Below are 20,704 nucleotides of genomic sequence, written 5' to 3'. Positions count from 1 at the left end.
CCTCGTACCAAATGCCTGAAAGAAAGCCTTTTCTTCTTCTTCATAATTTCACTTTGAAGAGAAGTTAGAAGCTGCAGATCTTTAGAAGGAATGTTTGTCAGGAACTAAACTCTAGCTCTAGAAACTGGTTTTAAAAAACCCCAGGCTCACAAAGATAATAAAAAATGCATTTAATAGCATGTTAATATACAGCTTAAATGTGTAGTAAGTCTTCTGTTAGTCAGTGCATTACAGGGATAAGGAGGAGAAATTTCATTTGGAATGCACAGTCAAATGCTAGGTATAGGTGCGGATAAATCTGGTGTTCTTACACTATTAAAATTCCGTTTTATGAAACATCACTCCAGGTGCAGGGCGCTGTGCCAGTGAGGGACGCATCCGGTCCAGTGTGCAAGCTACAGTTTGCAATTAAGTTGTATACAAGTATTAACAAAAGAATAAAATTTATTATTCACAAAACTAAAGTGGTTATCATAAAGCTTACAAGAGAGTACAGCCTAGAACGAATGAGTTGAAAAACTAGTTTTAAAAAGAATCAAACTTACTGGACAGTTTTGGAAAATGATAGTATAAAACAACGAAAACAATTGGCACAGTTTAACCACCTAATTTCTAAGTGCACTTTGTAATGTTCCTCGCAAGCTGCCACTGTTCCCAGGATAATGACAAAAAGCTTCAGTCAGGTGTCACTGGCTTATGGTGACGGGTTTTTTTATTGCATTGCCAAGAGTGGATTTTAAGAAAAAACACTACAAAGGTTTCAAAAACCCTATTTATTCTCTATCATCAAAAATAGCAACAGGGGGACGTATACAACTTTTCTGTGAGTACCCACCAGTCTATTTATTTTTCTTAAAAAAAATAGAAGTTAGTTAAAGAAAAATGATTTGGTTTTTAAAAAATAATGTAAGGAAACACTTAATCAGATAGCCCAAGGAGTCATCAGAAATATGTGTAGCAAGAAAGCTTCATTTTCGGCCCTCTCTGGCCTTTGCACATCTTTTACTAAACTAGAAAGAGAATGTACAGTACCAATATGTTCCCCACCTGCTTGGATCAAATTGTTTGTTTTTAAACCCATTATTGCTAAACCAGAGTGTTGACACTGAGCGCCGAGGAGTCCACTCATAGAGGATAAAATTGAGAGGCTGCTTCCGAGGACTGGATCTCCACCTGGGCCATTTTGAACTGAGTGCATTGCAGCCACTTGCGGAGGGCTGCCAGGCCAGCACTGCTCTGGCCCGAGCCGGGCAGCGTCCTTAGGCTGTGGTGGTTCACATGGTTCTGAATAGCCTGGAGGCGAAGCTGGAGTCCCGCGGATAAGTGCTGTCAAGAAAGGGCAAGAGGATTTAGTTTATTTCTTTCTATCATTCACGGGTGACCCAGGGAGCATCAACCCAGGCAGCTTCTTGCAAGCAGAACTCGGGCTTGGCTCAAGAGTTGTGGGGACTGAAGAAGGCACACTCTCAACTCTGCCAGTGCCCAGGGCAGGGGATTGCACCGTGTTTCTTTCTCTTTTTCTTTTTTTGAGACCGCTCTGTCGCCCAGGCTGGAGTGCAATGGTGCAATCTCGGTTCACTGCAACCTCCACCTCTTGGGTTCAATCAATTCTCCTGGCTCAGCCTCCTGAGTAGCTGGGATTACAGGTGCGCACCACCACGCCCAGCTAATTTTTTGTATTTTTAGTGGAGATGGGGTTTCACCGTGTTAGCCAGGAGGGTCTTGATTGCCTGACCTTGCGATCTGCCCACCTCAGCCTCCCAAAGTGCTAGGATTACAGGCGTGAGTCACCGTGCCCGGCCCGCACCATGTTTCCAGAGTCATCCTAGCCCAAACCCATCAGAATAATGACATGCCCATCTTGACAGACTCACTGCAATGAAAACATAAAGCTGCCACACCAGCGCTGGGCTAACACATGAACTTGGCCCCAAGGAACTATTAACAACATGGACCTGGGGTGATGGTGAAGTGCCCAGGCTCTGCTGCCAGGCTCCCTGGGTTCAAAGCCTCGCTCCTCTATGGGCAACTTTGGGAACAAGGTTTTTTGGTCTGTGTTTGGGTTTTTTCATGGGTAAAGTGGGGATAGTGACATTTAGGGGGTTTGTGTAGGACAAATGAGCTAAAAGAGTGTTCAGAACAGAACTTGGCACATGAAGAAGCTAGGATGATAGCTTCTCTTCTTTCTCCAAGCTTCTTAGGGAGTTCTGTCGGCCTCCTCCTGGCACTATGGGCAATGTAAAATCGCCACAGATTGCCATAAAACCGGGAAAGGGGTAAGAGAGGTAATTTAAAATGCTTCAAGCTGAGAGTCCAAGAAACTCACTTTTCATAGAAAAACACTAGTACCGAGAGGGAGTTTTCAGCCAGGCCCCTGCCCCTGACAGTGGCCACAAATCACACCAAGGCTGTAATCGGACCCAAAGGCTGCAGTCACTGTTGACAGCTGCATCTCTCTCTTTTGGTGTCTGGGTACCTTGACTTCACACTGCTTTCTTTCCACTAGCATTCCTCCCCAGCTCAGAGAAGAAATCCAGCAAAAAATTTTCCAGCTTTTCCTCCCCTCCCCCAACACTCTTAGTGCTACAGACAGGACCCGGTTTGGATGGAGCAGGTGACTGGCTTTGCCATCTTAAGTCAAGCCCAGTAACTCTGTCTGCTAGTCACAGCGTATGTTTGCCCCTACAGTGACAAAGCGCCACTCAAGGCAAAGCCTGGGGCTGGGAAATACATTCAGGCAGGAGCTCCCATCCAAGCTGTGGGGCCCTGACCAAGACACTCTTCCTTTTGGTTCTAAATTTCTTCATATATAAAATGAGGCAGTAGGTTCCTTGTTGCTCAATCCTATCATTTATTCAATGTTGTCCTTTCATAACAGAATTCTTTCCATGATAGAAAATCAATTTTAGCAACTAAGAAATATCATCGAATATGCCTGGGTATCCTCAAAGGGGTCGTATTCTATTCTTTTTCTTTTTTTGAGACAGGGTCTTGCTCTGTTTATATATACAGGATCTTGTTATCTGCAAATAGTGACAGTTTATTTTTTCATTTCCAACTTCTATTTCTTTGATTTCTTTTTATAAAATAGAGACAGGTTCTTGCTCTGTTGTCCAAGCTGGAGTGCGGTGGCAGGATCACAGCTCACAACTCCCGGGCTTGCAAGTGATCCTCCCACCTCAGCCTCCTAAGTAGCTAGGACCACAGTGCATGCCACCGTACTCGGTTAAATTTTTATTCTTTTGTAGAGATAGGGTCTCACTATGTTGCCCAGGCTGGTCTCCAACTCCTGGCCTCAAGCAGTTCTCCCACCTTGGCCTCTCAAAGTGCTGAGATTACAGGCAGGAGCCACTGCACCCGGTCTTGGCCTGTACTCTCATCAGTGGGTGGAGGCTTGCTCAGACCCTGGGATGGCCTCCTCCACCTGCATCCTCACCAATCTCAAGCTATAGGACAATGGCTCCTGCCGCCACCCTCTGCCTGCAGGGCCCTTACCTGGCCCACAGGTCTCCTGCATTATCAGCCCTCTAAGGCCAGAAGCAGGGTGAATTCATCCTTCTCCATGGTAAAGGGAGCCTCAACAACTCTAGGAATATTCCACATTCTCTGCAGGAAACCGAGCTTCCAGTCAGCCCAGGGGGTGACTTACCTTTATATTTGACTGAATCATTGGCAACCACATAGGTATCAGCTGTATGGAGAAAGACAAAAGCTTCATTACTATTGTTCTCTATTCTCCCACAAAGCTTCACTCATTGCAAGGGAAAACAGGCCACACTGAATCCCGTTCGCACCACGCTCGGATGTGGGCCCTGCTACATCGCTACCTGTTATCAGCAAAATGTCTTTCTGAGGCCAAACCCTGCTGAGCCAGTGGCATTTGGAGGTTAATAAGCGCCCCATGAGCGCCTGAGACACACACTTTAGAGTAAATGACTGATTGTCTCTCGAAAGCTACCAAGCGCAGGAAATTAAATGTGCATTTATTTAATTAAATCCTCACTTTCTTGAAATAGAATTTCCTCCACAGGATCCTTAGAACTGAGTGTCTGAGTGGCATGGTGACTCTATTTGCCTGTAGTCATTAAGAAAATATCTCTGGTCAGTGGTTGGAACACTTCCGTGAGTGAGAGAGACCACCCCTGGAGATGCCTGGCTATGATCTGGAAGGTGGGAGACACGAGACTGGGCCGGGTGTCTGCAGAGCATGTGAGCACACACAGCCAAGTGGAAGTCCCTGCTGGGGACCCCTGGCCCTCTGCTGACTCTCTGATGGGCCCTCACCCCCCTGATGTGGTCCTTCCTGGCAGGAGGTCACAGGGTGCCCTGGCTCAAGGACCTCCAGAAGCTGCTCCTTCTCTCTGCTTTGGTCTCTTTGCCATGTTTCAGTCCTCTAGAATCTAAGTAAATATTCATGGCCTTGTAAATCCAGAAGTCAAAGACAGAATATGGCACTTCTCAACGCGTGTTCCATGGAACTGTAATTTGGAGAGCTTTTAAATGGTGGAGGGGGACTACGATCCAATACGTTTGGAAATGGTCTTTATTTCAGTACTTCTCAGATCTTTAATATACCAATACGCATCACATCATTTCACTCCATATTCCTTCCAACCCTCCACTCAAATAAAGGAATAGTGTTGTCATGGATTGAATTGTATCCTGTTAAAATCTATATCGAGGTCCTGATCTGAACTGCATCAGAATGTAACCTTATTTGGAAACGGGATTGTTGAAGATGTAAATTAGTTGAGACGGGCTCATACTGGAGTAGAGTGAGCCCCTAATCCAATACAACTGGTGTCCTTATAAAAAGGAGAGTTTGAACACATACATACAAACACACAGAAAGCATGCTATGTGAAGATGAAGACAGAGACCTGCAAGCCAAGGAACACCAAAGACTTCCAGCAAACCACCAGAAGCCATGAGAGAGGTCTGGAACAAATTCTCTCTCCAATCCCCCAAACCAACCCTGCTGACACCTTCGTCTCAGTCTTCTTGTCTCCTGAACTTTGAGGGAATACATTTCTACAGGTTGAACCACCCAGACTGTAATACCTTGGTAGTCCTGGGAAGCCAGTACAAGGCATTCCAGGAAGCAGAGAGAAGGAATAGGCAAAGCTCATTGGTGGGAGTGTGCAGAAAATCAGGGACAGGAGAGAGTCATGTGATGCTGATATGTGAGCTCTTAGAAAAGGGTCATAAAAAACAAGTTTAGAAAAGCCGAAGCCAGGCCCTCACACCCTTAGCCCACCAGATGGCCCTAACTGCCAAATCAGGTGATCTGAATTTTATTCCAAATTCAATACAACTTCTAAAGAGGGGATGCTCCATTCACGATGAGAGGAACCGTGCTCTGTGGCAGCAGCCTACAGATTAGGGTGAAGAAGGAGGCAGAGAATGGAGGCAAGAGCCACTGTGGAGGCTGCCTCAATGGTCCAGAGAAGACTAGGGACAGTTTCTGGGGATGGGGAAGGATTCCGCCTGCAGAGACAACCCATGAGCATCTGAGGATGAGTCTGCTCTTCCAAGTAAGGAAAAGGTCAAATAGGCAGAGGTTTCTAACCTGGGCAAACTGGGGGACAGTGATGGAATGAACAAAACCAAAGAAGAAGGAGAGCCTTTTAGGGGGGACAACATGTAAATAACCTCAGAGTTCAAAGTCAGCCATAGCTATAAGCTGCTGGTTTCATTGAATTCATCACATTTGCTTTAAAATAAACTTGGGGAAGTGATAAGCTGCATTTATCTCCCTGTTTTTATTCCCAAATAAATCTGGCTGTTGTTTGACTTTTAACATTTTGTTGATGTATACAGTTCACTAATTTGACTTCTATTTACATTTACTCCTAAACATAGTGTTTCTGTTGCAGCTAGCTAATAGTTGGTCTCTAACATGAATACCGTGTTTAGAAATGGAGTATAGTGTGTATCAGAAAATGTAATGAGACTAAAGCTGAAAATATCAGAAAATGCCACCCTCTCCATGCCTGCCCCTGCCCCCCAACCCTCATAACAAAACTGTGGGATTACAAAGGTTGGTACCAGATAAGGCTGTGCCATCTGGCCCTTAATAGGACTGGCTCCTCTAGACATTCTGAATGGAAAAAAAGTATTTATCTATTCTAACTGTCTCCCCCTATAATTTCTGCACAGCAAAAAGCAAGCCCTGGGGGGTCCTGATGTTATAGACTTTGTTGACCTTTGACTATTTCATATGGAAGTGGCCCATACACCTCTTGATATTTGGGAAATACCCAAACTAATTTCCTTTTAAGAATTCTGAGGGGCTTGGGCCTCTCAATATTTGGGAAACACCCAAACTAACCTCCTATTAAGAATTCTGAGGGACTTGGGAAGGGTAGGAGCAAGGGAGTTCAGAGTACCCTGGCCCTGGGTGGACATCTTTCCCAGTGCTGCCACTAGGGCTAAGGGTCCATGTGAAGCAAGCAAGGGGAACAGTAATGTTGGTCTAAAAGGGTTTTTATTATATATGTAATCTATGACCATGGAATTCTAAAATATACCTGCAAGGGACCTTCAGGTTTCTGATTTGCAAATCATGTGACTAAAGCCATCAGGTTAAAGCTCATCATTATTGATGACATGATATAACGCAGCCATCATCCTATTTCAGGAATGTTAATTTGACTTATTGAATAACTTTCATTTTCATTCTCTTTTGCTAGTGGCTCCTACAGAACTGTCAGTAAGAATTAGATGTAATTTATTTTGGGCTCTGTAATGTTATAATGGAGTAAAGTTGGTTGTTGTTTTTTTTCCTTCTCCAGAAACAATATCCTGAAGACTGAAGGACATTTAAAAAATAGGTTATTTTTCACAAAAATAAAAGTGCTACACTCCTTCATATCTTGGTTACTGCTACAGAACAAGTGCTTGGTTGGAAGAAGGGTCATGAAAAACAAGCTTAGAAAAGCAGAAGCCAGGCCCTCATACCCTGCATATTCATTTCAGTCCTGCTTATTCCAGCCCTCAAAATTAAAATTGGTGGAGAAACTTTCTCTTTCAGCCAAGATGGAGTAACAAAGACCAGATTTACCCTCCTGCCCAGAACAACTAAAAATCCAGACAAACTATATGAAACAATGGTTTTCAGATACTGGTCATCAAGAAATGCAGAACAGAGATCACTGAGGGAAAAGAAACAAACCAGGTGAGCCCTGAAGATATTCCAGCTCACTGCCTAGAGACAGCTTTCAGGTAGTAGCACAGGGAGCAGGAACGCCTGGCAGTCTTCCTGAGTGAGGAGAGGTAGCCAGGAGCCCTGGGAGGTCAAAGTGACTACAGTTTGCAAGGTAGAGTACTGAACAGGAGAGAGTTGCAGAGAAAGACAGCTTCAAAGATCTGGAAAGCGGTCCCTCTGAGTCTCCAGCTGAGTGCTGGCCAGTATATGCAAGTTATAAAAACTACCCAATACTGGAGAAAAAAAAAATATTGCAAGAAAAAAAACCCCTGGTGATTACATGGAGCCAAGAACATTTTGTGTTCCTATTAGTGAGAGTGGAAAAATCGTGTAACTCATAGAACATCATGAGAGTACTGATAAGGATAGTGGTATACAGCAGCAGCAGTGAAGAACTACGTGCCCTAGAAAAATTGCTGCTCTGATCAACACCTAACAAAGATGAAATGTTAGTCTCAGAAGGATAAAAATATTTGTAAGTTATGTAACTATGTCACAGAATACAGCTTAAGAGTATCTTACATGAATACAAAAAATACTCATCACCCAAGAAAGTCAAAGTCACAATGTCAAGAATACAATAAAAAATTACTAGCCATGGTAAGAAACAAACAAACCAAAAAGTGACACACACATAAGGAGAAAAATCCATCAACAGGGAATAAAACAAAAATGACACAGATGGCCAGGTGCAGTGGCTCACACCTGTAACCCCAGCACTTTGGGAGGCTGATGTGGGTGGATCACGAGGTCAAGATAGATATCAACATCATCCTGGCCAACACGGTGAAATCTCGACTCTACTAAAAAATACAAAAATTAGCTGGGTGTTGTGGTGCACGCCTGTAGTCCCAGCTACTCAGGAAGCTGAGGCAGGAGAATTGCTTGAACCCGAGAGGCAGAGGTTGCAGTGAGCCACGATGGCGCCACTGCACTCTAGCCTGGCAACAGAGCAAGACTCCACCTCAAAAAAAAAAACAAAACACAGATAACAGGACTAGTAGAAAAGGGCAGTAAAACGGTTATGATAACTATATTCAATATGGTCAAGCAGGCAGAAGAAAGATTGAGCATGTTGAGTAGAGGCACTGAATACAATATTTAAAGAAACAATGGCTGATACTTTTTCAATCTAATGAAAACTATAAATGCAAAGATTCAAGAAGCTCACCAAATCCAAGCACCAGAAATATGAAGAAAATTCTACCAAGGCATAGTATCAACAAATTGCTTAACCACAGTGGCAATGACAAAATCTTCAAAGCAGTCAAAGAAAAAAGACAAAAAACATAAGAATGACAGATATCTTGTTGGAAACAATGTAAACAAAAAGACCATGGAGGAGTAATATCTTTAAAATATTGAAAAAAAAAAAACTTTGGAAACAATGTAAACAAAAAGACCATGGAGGAGCAATATCTTTAAAATATTGAGGAAAAAAGAAAAACTTTGAAACTGTCCATCTAGAATTCAATATCCAGTGAAATTTTCTTTCAAAAATGAAAGCAAAATAAAGCTTCTAAGACATACAAAAGCTAAAATAATTAATCACCAGTTTACATGCACAGGAGACTTTACAGAAAATCCTTTGGGCAGAAGGAAAGATAAAAGATGAATGTTTAGATCTATGGAATGAAATGAAGAGCACTAAAAATGACAAATATAAATATGGCAGTAATAGCAAATATAAAACTTGTTTGACATCTCTTTAAAAGATAATCAACTGTTTAAAGCAAAAATAATAATGTATGGCTTGCTTTATAAAATATATAGAAGTAAAATGTATGACAATAATAGCACAAAGTAAGGGGGTAGGAAATGGAGGTATATTATTGTACAGTTCTTATACAATACATGAGGTGGTATAATATTCCTTGAAGGCAGATTGTGATCAGTTAAAAATGTATACTATAAACACTAAATCAACCACTAACACAACAACAAAGACATATAGCTAATGAGATCATTAAAAAACACACTTCTAAATAACTTATGGGTCAAAGAAGAAACCAAACTGGAAATTAACATTCTGATCTGAATGGAAATGAGAATATATCAAAATCTGGGGGAAAGCAGCTAAAACAGTACTTGAAAGGAAATTTAGAGCACTAAATGCTGATGTTTGAAAGGAAGGAAGTTCTCAAGTTAATGACTTTAGTTGCCATCTCAGTTTATCTTAATTAGACAAAGAAAAGGCAATTATATCCAAAATTTAATCATGAAAACCTTAATCCAAAAGAAAGCACAAAAAGAGAGAACAGGAGACAAAGAACAGATGTGAAATACAGAAAACAAGCAGTAAGATAATAGATTTAAACCCAACAATATCACAAAACACATTAAATGAAAATGATCTAAAAACCCCAGTCAAAAGGAAGAGATTGTCAGATTGGATTTTTTTAAAGCAACATCCAACTTTATGCTGACTATAAGAAATGCAGTTTAAATACAAAGACAGACAGGTTAAAAGTAAAAGGATGAAAAAAAAATATGTACCATCCTAACATTAGTCAAAAGAAAGCTGGACTGTCAAAACTACTGGAATGCAGTGGTGAAATAATGGACATATGGTAAATGGTACATATTTAAAATGCAGTTTGTTAAGTCTTGACTTACATTATGCCATGTACCACAATTGAGATAAAGAACATATCTATCACCTCCCAAAGTTTTTTCAGGCCAGGCAGAGTGGTTCACACCTGTCATCCTAGCACTTTTGAAGGCCAAGGTGGGCGGATCCCTTGAGGTCAGGAGTTCAAGACCAGCTTGGCCAAAGTGGTGAAAACCCTTCTGTACTGAAAATACAAAAATTAGCTGAGCATGGTGGCAGGTGCCAGTGGTCCCAGCTACTCAGGAGACTAAAGTATGAGAATCGCTTGAACCTGGGAGGCAGAGGTTGCAGCAAGCCAAGATTGCCCCCACTGCACTCTAGCCTGGGCAACAGAGAGACTCCATTGCAAAAGCAAAACAAAACAACTAAACTAAAAATATTAGCAAAGATGACATTTCATAATTTCAATTCATTTAGAAAATACAGCAATCGTAAACATGTATAAGCCTAATAACAGAGCTTCATAATACATTAAGCAAAAATAAATCCATGTTGAGAGATATTTCAAAACTCCTTTTTCAATAAGTGATAGAATAAGTTAACAGGCATAACAAGAAGAACATAGAAGACTTGAGCAATACAATCAACAAGTTTGAACTAACTTACATAGCAAACTCCAAGCAACAACAGCAGAAGCCACATTCTTTTCTAGTACACACAGAGCATTTACTAAGATACACAGTATTCTGGGCTATAAAGCAAGTCTCAACAATTTAAAATGAGTCAAATTATATAAAGTATATTCTCTGATCATGTTAGAATTCCAAATCCATAACAGAAAAACCTCTGGAAATCCTTAAATATTTGGAAGCAAAACAATATAGTTCTAAATAATCAATGCCAGAAAGAAAGCAAAAGAGAAGTCAGAAAGTATTTTGAACAGAATGAAAATGAGAGCACAACATACCAAATTGTAGGATGCAGCTAAACCAGTGCTTAGAGGAAAATTTATAGCACTAATCACTTATATTAGAAAAGTCTCAAATCAATGAGCTCCACTTCAACTTTAAGAAACTAGAAAAAGAGCAAATTAAATCTAAAGTAATCAGAAATAAGAAAATAATAAAGAGCAAATCAATGACAGAAAACCAAGAGAGATAAATCAATGAAAACAAACAAGAAGTGTGTGTGTTTTTGTGTGTGTAAAACAAAAAGCTTACTAAAATTGATAAATCTCTATCCAGACAGATAAGGAAAAAAAAAAAATAGAGAAGTAATAAATCATTAGCCAGGCACTGTGGCATGTGCCTATAGTTCCAGCTACTTAAGAGACTGAGGCAACAGGATCACTTGAGTTCAGGAGTTCAAGGCTGCAGTGAGCCATGGTCATACAACCGCACTCCAGCCTGGGCAACAGAGTGAGCGCTCCCTACCCAGAAAACCAGAAATATGATGACTTAAAGAGGTGCATAACTATTGATCCTACAAATATTTTTTAAAAAAAATAAGGGCATGTTATAAACAACTTAATGCCAATAAAATTAACTATGTCAATGAAATTGACAAATTCTTTGAAAGACACATACTACTGAAGTGCACTGAAAAATAAACAGATAACTTGAATAACCCTATATCTATTTTTTAAATTAAATCTGTAGTTTAAAACCCTTCTGCAAAGAATATTCTAGGCCTAAGTGGCTCCACTGGTGAATTCTGCTAAATATTTAAGGAAAAAATAGTATCAATTCCACACAAACTTTTTCAGAAAACAGAAAAGGAATACTTCCCAACTCATTCTGAGGCCCCGGTACCAAATCCCTAATATTTGCCCTGATATCAAATCAAATCCAAATATAGTCATTACAAAAAAAGAAAATTGCAGTTCAGTATCCCTCATGAACATCAATGCAAAAATATTTTAACAAGTTAGCAAACTGAATTCACCAAGATATAAAAAGGATCATTCATCATGGCCAAGTATGGTTTGTCTCAGGAATACAAGTGGTTTATCACTCAAAAATCAATCAGCAAAACTCACCAAGTATACAGTTAAAAAGAAAAGTCCTAAGACCATCTTAAAGGATGTAGAAAAATCATTTGACAAATCCAGTGTCCATTCCTGACAAAAATTCATGGCAGACTAGGAACAGAAGAGAACCTTACTCAATCTGATAAAGGTTATTGATGAGAAACTAACAGCTAACATTTATATTGGATAATGAAAGGCTGAATGCTCTCTTCCTAGGATCACGACCAAGGCAGTTTCCTTCTTGCACCATTTCTATTTAACTTGTACTGGAAGTTCTATCCAGAGCAATGAAATAAGAAGAAATAAAAAGCACAAAGATTGAAGAGGAAGAGAAAAAAATGACCTTATTTGTATATGAAATTATTATCCATGTAGAAAATCTGATAAAATCTACAAAAAAATCTACTAAAACTAATAAATGGGTTTAACAGGTTGTAGCATAGAACAAGAGAAAAATAAGTTGTATTCTTAAATAACAGCAATGAACAATCAGAAATTTAAATGTAAAAAACTAAACCAATGCAATCCCAATATAATTCCCAACCCTTTTTTTCTTTTTATTTGAGGCAGGATCTTGCTCATCAGACTGGAGTGCAGTGGTGCAATCATGGCTCAATACAGCCTCAACCTCCTGGGCTCAAGGGATTATACCACCTCAGCCTCCCAAGTAGCTAGAACTATAGGCATGTGCTGCCATCCCCAGCTAACTTAAAAAATTTTAGTTGGGGATGGGTAGTGACATGGTTTCAATATGCTGCCATGCTGCCCAGGCTGGTCTTAAACTCCTGATTCCAAGCAATCCTCCCTCCTCGCCCTTTCAAAGCACTGAGATTAGAGGCATGAGCCACTGTGTCCAGCCCCCAACAATCTTTTTATAGAAATTGACAAACCAATTTTAAAATTTATCTAGAAATGCAAAGGACATAGAATAGCCAAACAACTTTGAAAAAGATGAATGAATTTAGAGGACTGATGCTACCTGAATTTAAGGAATATTAAAAAGCTATAGTAATACAGTGTGTTATAAAACTAGACAGAGATCTGGTGGGTGCAGTGGTTCATGCCTGTAATACCAGCACTTTGGGAGGTCAAGGTGGATGGATCACCTGAGGTCAGGACTTTGAGACCACCCCGGCCAACATGGTGAAACCTCATCTCTATTAAAAGTGCAAAAATTAGCCAGGCAAGGTGCTGGATGCCTATAATCCCAGATATTCAGGAGGCTGAGGCAGAAGAATCACTTGAACCTGGGAGGCAGCGGTTGTAGTGAGCCAAGATTGTGCCACTGCACTCCAGCCTGGGCGGCAGAGTAGGACTCCGTCTCAACAACAACAAAAAAAAAAACAGAGATCAATGGGGCAGAATCAAGAAGCCAGAAATAGGACTGTATAGTTACTCACTTTTTGACAAAAGTGCAAAGACAATTTGATGGAGAAAGGTTACTATTTTTAACAATGATGCTGGAATAACTGACTATCCATATGCATAAAAGGTACCTCAATCCACACCTCACACCATATACAAAGGTTAACTCAAAATAGATCACAGACATAAACTAACACCCAAGTGAAAAAATAGATAACACTTAGAATAAAACACAAATAAAACTCTTTATGATTTTTGGATTAGGCAAAGATTTTTTTAAAACACAACATCAAAAGCATGATTCATAAAAGAAAAAAAAATTGGTAAATGTTACTTCATCAAAATTAAGAATTCCAAAGACAAACCACAGAGAAAAATCTTTGCAAATCACAAGCTGATAAAGGACTTGTATCTCAAACTTCAGTAATCAGGAAAAAACCCAACCCAATAAAAAATGGGCAAATAATTTTAACAGATATTTCACCAAGCAGATATATGGACAGCAAACAAGTACATGAAAAGATGCTTAATGCCATTAGCAAACAGGAAAATGCTACTTAAAATCACAAGATACCAGTACACAACTCTTAGAATAATTAATCTTAAAGATTAACTATGCTAAGTGTTGAAAAAGATGTGGAGGAACTAGACTGCTCTTACACTGTTCATATACTGGGTGTAACAGGGCACAACAGCTTTGGAAAACACTTCGGCAAACAATTTTTTAAAGGGGAAATATACACCTGTTATATGGCCCAGACATTCTACTCCCAGGTATTTGCCCAACATACATGAAAGCATATATGTATACAAAGACATCTTCATGAACCTTCATAGCAGATTTATTTTTAAAAGCCCCAAACTGGAAACACCCTAGATGTCAATTAACTGATAAATGGATAAGCAAAATTTGGTATATTCATACAATGGACTACTACTCTGAAATAAAAAGTAATGATCCACTAATACATGCAACAATATGGATTAATCTCAATATAATTATTACAAGTGAAAGAAGGTTTAAAAGATGTATATACTACATGAATCCATTAAAGAAAATCCTAGAAAGTGCAACTGGGGACAGGAGATGAGTAACCTAACAGAAGGATTATAAAGAGGTATGAAAATAATTTTTTTTTGTTTGCTTTTTTTTTTTTTTTGAGACAGAGTCTCGTCCTGTTTCCCAGGCTCGAGTGCAGTGGCAAAATCTCGGCTCATTGAAACCTCCACCTCCCGGGTTCAAGGAATTATCCGGCCTCAGCCTCCTGCGTAGCTGGGATTACAGGCATGTGCCACCACATCTGGCTAATTTTTGTATTTTTAGTAGAGAAGTGGTTTCACCATGTTACCCAGGCTGGTCTCAAACTCCTTACCTGGAGTGATCTGCCCACCTCAGCCTCCCAAAGTATTGAGATTACAAGCATGAACAACCAAGCCCAGCCTGAAAAAACTTTTGGAGGTGATGGATATGTTCATTACCTTGATTGTGGTGCATGACATAATGTAAGTCAAGACGTACCAAACTGTGTGTTTTAAATATGTACCATTTACCATATGTACATTATTGCACCACTGCACTCCAAGTGTTGACTTTTGCTATATCAAGCTAGATATGATATATCTAACCCATTAGAACCAATGATCTTGTGCTGTTCTGGTAATAGTCGAGTTTTCCCTGAAAATGGGCTGCTTTTCTTCAGCATAGTGTTAGTGAATGTGACAAATGTTCTTTGTTGAAGAGTGGAGTTAATCAAGGAATGAAATAGCAAGTTATAAGGTCCCAAACTGATGCCCCCTGGTGGGTGGTGATGGTGGTAACGGTGGCCAAGACAATAAAAGACAGAAGTGAAAGATAAGGAAATACAAGAGATACAAGAAGAGGAAGAAGGAACAGAGAAACAAAGAGGTGGAATGATAGGAAGGAAGGAAAAAGAGGGGAGGCAGAAAGACAAGCAAAATGGGAAACCAAGTTCTCTACTCTTTCATTTTTGTATCACACTAGTCTGTTTCTGATGAGAGGACAATACGCAGGGAGGGTAGATGACAAAGGCTTGAATTAATTTTGTACCCCATATGATGATGATTTAAAATAATATTATTTGAAACTAAATTAATTTATCTTAGAGAAAGTGCCAGATACCAAGTCAGACAATTACAAACTATTTTCCTTGGTTTTCTGGATATCTTTTGCAAGGTAAGGGGATTTATTTTCACATCAATATTCCCCAGTAATATTTTAAGCTCTTGTGTTACATAAAATCACAGTCTTTTTTTTTTTTTTTTTTTTGTAGAGACAAGGTCTCATTATGTTGCCCAGGCTGGTCTTAAACTTCTGAGCTCAAGCAATCCTCCTGCCTCAGCCTCCCAAAATGTTGGGACTATGGGCATGAGCCACCATGCCTGGCCTTGTCTGATGTATTTAACCCAGGTGAAGTTGGTCACAGTGGAGACCAAGAGCAAAATTAACACAATAACCCTTTTGTAAAGGGTTGTTATGGGAGCCTGAATTCTCCAGCCCCAACTCTGAATGTTAAAACTAAATTCTCTTCAGAAAGTACCTTCAACATAAATCCACACTTGTTTTTAGCAGTAAGAAATGGTCTATAAAAATCATAGGTTTTCCTACCTTGACAAAAATAGTTGAATTGCATTCTTGCAATGCCTCCATTAAACTAATCACATGGAGACACACCATTTCTACCATCTGAAACAACAAACATGAAAGTTAATTCCATTGCCAGTGATATAGAAACTTTGCAAACTTGTTTGTAGCCACAGAAGACCGATGTCCTGTGCCCAAGAGGTCTTTCTGCGTAATGACCATAGGAGTCATTCAGTGGTGTTCATTCACCTCTGAAACTTCAAACCAGAAACAGAATTTTAAAAAGCTCCAGAGGCTTGGTAATTTTCATGCCTTCCTCATTCAACTCAGGACTGCCAATGGAAGTTAGGTATTGATCTCACTAATCTGCACTGCACTGACTCACACCAGGGGATAAATGGCTTCTGCTTCCTTCATTTCTAACTACAGAACTCTTTGGATTAAGTCCCTTTCTCTATCTTGATCCTTTCTACACAGCATCTTCATCTGCAATAACCATTTAATTTACTGCAGATCTGCCTCTGAGGCTTTATTTTCTGTGGGACAAGGCAGCCATGATTATGACAGCTCAAAGGACAGTAGAGGTGATGTCCCTCATCAGAAATGCCTAAGGCTGAATTTTAAACAATTTACCAGACTGGCTTATATGGTTTAACAACATTTTCAGAATGAAATTAATTTAAATTCTTTTGTAATATAATTTGCATAAAATTCATGTGCAACAAATTTGACATGAATTTGCAGTGATTTGAAGGAGAGGTATTTCTTGGTATCAAAAAACGAATGATAGAAGGAAAATTTTTAATCTCTAGCTTAAGTTAGCTTAAGTTTAAGGCCTCAGTTTTGTTGTCTGTGAAATAACAGAACAGACTGTTTGATCTCCAAATTCTTCATTAGTCCCAGAATCTGTGATCCAGTAAATGTAATTATTTTCCATAGCAGTCAAAACTATTCACACTCTAAGATTTTTACATAAACTTCCTTTAAATTGAACTAAAACATCTCTCTACACATAAAATTGCCTGTATCTTCTGCATCTCTAAAGAACAAAGTGATTCACTAAAGGAAATATACAATCCCCTTTCTAATTAAGAACCAAAAGAAAACCTTTCTTAGACTATTATTCAATCAATTAAAAAAATATTTCCTGACTGCCTTTTGAGGGCAGTGAAGAGTTGGGTTTCGGATACACTGATATCATCATTATGGTGTCCCTCCAGGTCCCCTGCTCCTCACAGACAAGAACTCTACTGATGGTGTCCCCATAACCAAGATATTGGTTGCAGCTTTCCCAGCTGAGAGTCCTCCTCCAATACAGGAGTCAGAACCAAAGGATTCCCTTGTACATTCCTTCCATACATCCTCCAACCTTGACTCCAGGAGGAATACTCCATGCCGGTTCAATGAAGTGGGCTTAGGCTAGCCATACCCCAGACATTTTCGAATGAGCTCTGGAGCAGCCCCTCTCTTAGTAAGCCACCTACATTCAATAGAACTGGATTTGAAGACTGGGGAGCATAGGTCCTTATAAGGCAACTCACAAAGGTAAGGCTCTTTTCAGGCTTTGAGCCCAGAGTGGAATGAACACCAGTGGTCAGTCTACTCTTAAACCACCACAAATAGATAACCTAATTGGCTAAGCTTCTTCCAAATTGCTTTGAAATCCCCAAATAATATGAATCTCACTCCTAAGCCTCTGACATTATAACATCAAACAACCCTTAAAGGCAGAAATTTCATACAACATTCATTTGCTGTTAGGCAGAAAAAAATAAAACTTATTTTTAATATTAATAACTGTATTTGTTTGCTTTTTTATATTCATATATCAATATAAAAGTATATATATACATATATGTACACACTCATCATAAAATAGCTAAATCAAGCTATTTAACATGTGTATTACCTTACACACTTATTTTTTGTGGTGAGAACATTTGAAATTTCTCTCAGCAACTTTCAATACAATATATTGTTATTAACTGTAGTCACCATGAGGTACAATAGATCTCTTGAACTATTGTTCATTTTGTTTTTAATCAAAATGCTTATACAAGCAGAACATCCAGCTTCTAAGGTAACAAATCCCCGATCCATTTATACAACCTCACAACTGAGATCTGTGATAACAGGGAGTGTGAGGACTGGGAGTGGTGTGGACATTTTGAGAGTCCATCTCAGAAGGAAAACTTGTCCGTGAACTCACCACTTTGTTATGGGCCATTAGCTGAAGGATGCTTGGTGTCACCCTACTCCAAAATTCTAGTGCTGTCAGTATCGCCGTGAAGCTGAATTCATTCTGATTTTGGAGATTTGTAGCAACGGCACTTTGCTCACAGTACACTGTCCAGAGCTGAGCAAAGATGAACGCGTGGAAGAGGGAGCACATGTGCAGCACGGAGGTCTGGAAAGGAAGAAGATGGCATCTGTGCATTGCATCCCAGCAGGCTGTGGCCCTCCACGGAGCCTTCCTCGCATGGCTTCGGTCTTGCCAGGGAGCATAGTCGAAGCACAAAGGCATTATCTCAGAGTTACAAAGTCGTGATTCATCATCTTAAGACAGTCTGCTCTCTTCTCCCCCAGTGGGAGTGTGCTCAGAGAACAAAGCATATTTTTGAAGAGAAGGCACCTTAATCTGCTGAAGAAACCTACCCACCCCCTTGCCCTTTAATGAAACTGACATTCCCATCCCTAAACTAGATTAGGGAGAATAATCATTCTGCCATCTTAGGATGTCTCCTCATCTGTCAAATGGGGATAATAGTAGCCTCTTCAAAGAGGGGGAGTAAAGGAGGTGCTATATATGAACACACTGCCCAGACTTCAGAATCAGCAGCAGCAGCAGAGATCCTCCTAGAGATCCTCCTCCTAGTGGAAAGCACGTGGAGAGAGCACCTACAACGCGCCAGAGATGGCACCAAAGGCTTTTCCTAGATCACCGCCACCGCTCCCCAACCATCCCCTCATCTATTTTACAGATGAAAATCTGAAAAGCAGAGAGGTTAGATACATTTGTCAAGCTCACAAAATCACAAGTACCGTAGTTAGGAATCAAACCCAGATCTGAGTTGAAATATTAGGAATTGACTGTCTAATTCCTTTTGCGAACATCATTCAGATCACTGGGATGGGTGCGCTATCTTATCACATCGTCAGCTTGCCCTGTCCCAAACCCGAGCTGTCCCTAGGGCCACTGTGACCTCCCAGAACTTGCCTAGGCTCTGTGAAGGTCCCCTGGCTCCTCGGGGCTGATTAGTACCAACGTGTCTGGTTTGCCTGGATGGGCTCAGGATGGGTGCCTGCCTTGGGTTTACTTTCTTCCCTTTAGCACATCATCTGTCTCTGCAATTTTACAAAGTTCCCCTGTGTAGGTCATGCCGATGCGTGCTTTAGTGAGTTCCCAACTGGCCTTCTTGTTTTCATTTTGTATTTTCTTGTATCTCTAGAGACTTGAGTTGAAAAGATGGTACATGAAGAATTAGATAGAGAATAAATCTTCCTCCATTTTGTTTTTGGTTTTAAAAACTGATCACAGAATTTTGATTATATTTCTAGCCTTTTATTTCTCTTCATTATTTTGAGACAGAAAAGCTTGGGAAGCCAACTCTTCCTTGTCTCCATAATTTATCTTCATAAAAGTAACCCAAAAAACAATTTGGGGACGGGGGAAAGACAGTCTGGGAATCTAAACAACTTTAAATGAGACATTAGCACAAAGTTGTGTTTCTAACATCCACAGGAGGGCAAGTGATAAGATGCATTTTCTTCTCAGAAGAAACATAATTGGCTGATAAGGTTTCCATTAGCAATTGTGATACATATGGTCTTAATCTTGCAGAAATCACTTACCTTTGATTGCTCTGGAAATCCAATCAGGATAACAATAAGATGGTCTGCAATATGGGAGCCTGCATCCAGAGGGATGGGCAGGCAGGGAGAGGAGGCATTTGGGCACACTGCATTGTGAGTGAGGGAACCCAGCAGCAGCCACGACAACAGCCGGATGTGGGAGACACACTCGATGAACTCTTTAGGTCTATTAGAGAAGAAGGAGTGTTAAAGAATGATCTTACGTTTTCTGTTTCATTGGGTACATAACAAATGCTTATTGAAGGACAGGATTAAAAGTGTGGTCTTGCAGGCAATCACATAAAACCAAACGCCAAGGCAATTGAGTGTCAAAAAAAGATGTATCTGTTTTTCTTGTTTTCCACTGTAATCCTGGATCTCCGCTTCTTGAGAAAAGAACAGCCTTTAGTGACACAGGATTACACAGCATTCTTCCATAAACCTGGCTGTCTCTCTGACTAGCTTCTCTTTCTAAACTCTTTCCACTCCTGTCTTTAGAAATTTCTTCTCTGGCATCCCCAGTAGAGGAGAGGAAAGAGAGGAGGAGACATTCTCTCCTCCTACCCTTCTCATTCCCACTCTACACTTTTCCTCTGGACAGGAAGGCTGACCATGCATCAGGAAGGCTCAAACCTGCCCTGAGTTCGCAAGTCAACAAACCCACACATGCCTCTCTCTTCTTTAGCCTCCCTAAAAGGCAGAATCAGGGGCTTGCACCACCTTGCACCAATTTCATCCCTGCCATAGCTTTTGTTCCAGCTACACTCTAAGCTGCTTAAAGGCAAAGACCATGCTATATTGATAGACACCCATTAATTTACTTAACTAGTTGAAATCAAGCATCAAAGTGGTAATTCTAAGCTCAAAATGTTCATTCTTCATTAGGACGATTGAGGTTTTTGTGGGAGGACAAGTTTATTTTTTGGCAGCATGTCACAGAGCGTTCTGGGTCAGCAAGTAGGTATGGAGATGGGACTTGATTTCCACCTTCCTAACCAAGTATATTCCACTCTCATAAATCTTCAATGTACTCATTAACTCCAGCCGAGCCCCAGGAAACTCAGGGGTGTTTCCTGCCTTCTTTACCCTCATTCCCAG

General features: G+C 40.2%; 1 protein-coding gene across 15 annotated transcripts in view; it reads right to left on the bottom strand.

Moving 5' to 3' along the window:
* Positions 1 to 758: 758 nt before the first annotated feature.
* UNC79 (unc-79 homolog, NALCN channel complex subunit) overlaps positions 759 to 20,704 on the bottom strand; it is a 272,118-nt gene continuing 252,172 nt past the window's right edge. For all 15 annotated transcript variants that reach the window (XM_064375185.1, XM_064375187.1, XM_021675722.2 and 12 more), the window contains 5 exons: positions 19,607 to 19,793; positions 17,964 to 18,161; positions 15,779 to 15,856; positions 3,650 to 3,691; positions 759 to 1,326 (listed from right to left, as the gene is read on the bottom strand). In XM_064375185.1, the coding sequence (XP_064231255.1) occupies positions 1,126 to 1,326; positions 3,650 to 3,691; positions 15,779 to 15,856; positions 17,964 to 18,161; positions 19,607 to 19,793 (706 nt within the window). In that variant the 3' untranslated portion in view covers positions 759 to 1,125. The remainder of the gene's footprint in view (positions 1,327 to 3,649; positions 3,692 to 15,778; positions 15,857 to 17,963; positions 18,162 to 19,606; positions 19,794 to 20,704) is intronic.

Source organism: Aotus nancymaae, unplaced genomic scaffold, assembly GCF_030222135.1.
Source record: "Aotus nancymaae isolate 86718 unplaced genomic scaffold, 86718_ANA_hifiasm-v0.15.2.pri h1tg000011l, whole genome shotgun sequence".
Classification (NCBI taxonomy): domain Eukaryota; kingdom Metazoa; phylum Chordata; class Mammalia; order Primates; family Aotidae; genus Aotus; species Aotus nancymaae.
Note: the sequence above shows the minus strand (reverse complement) of the source record. Positions and strands in the feature narration are given on the sequence as shown.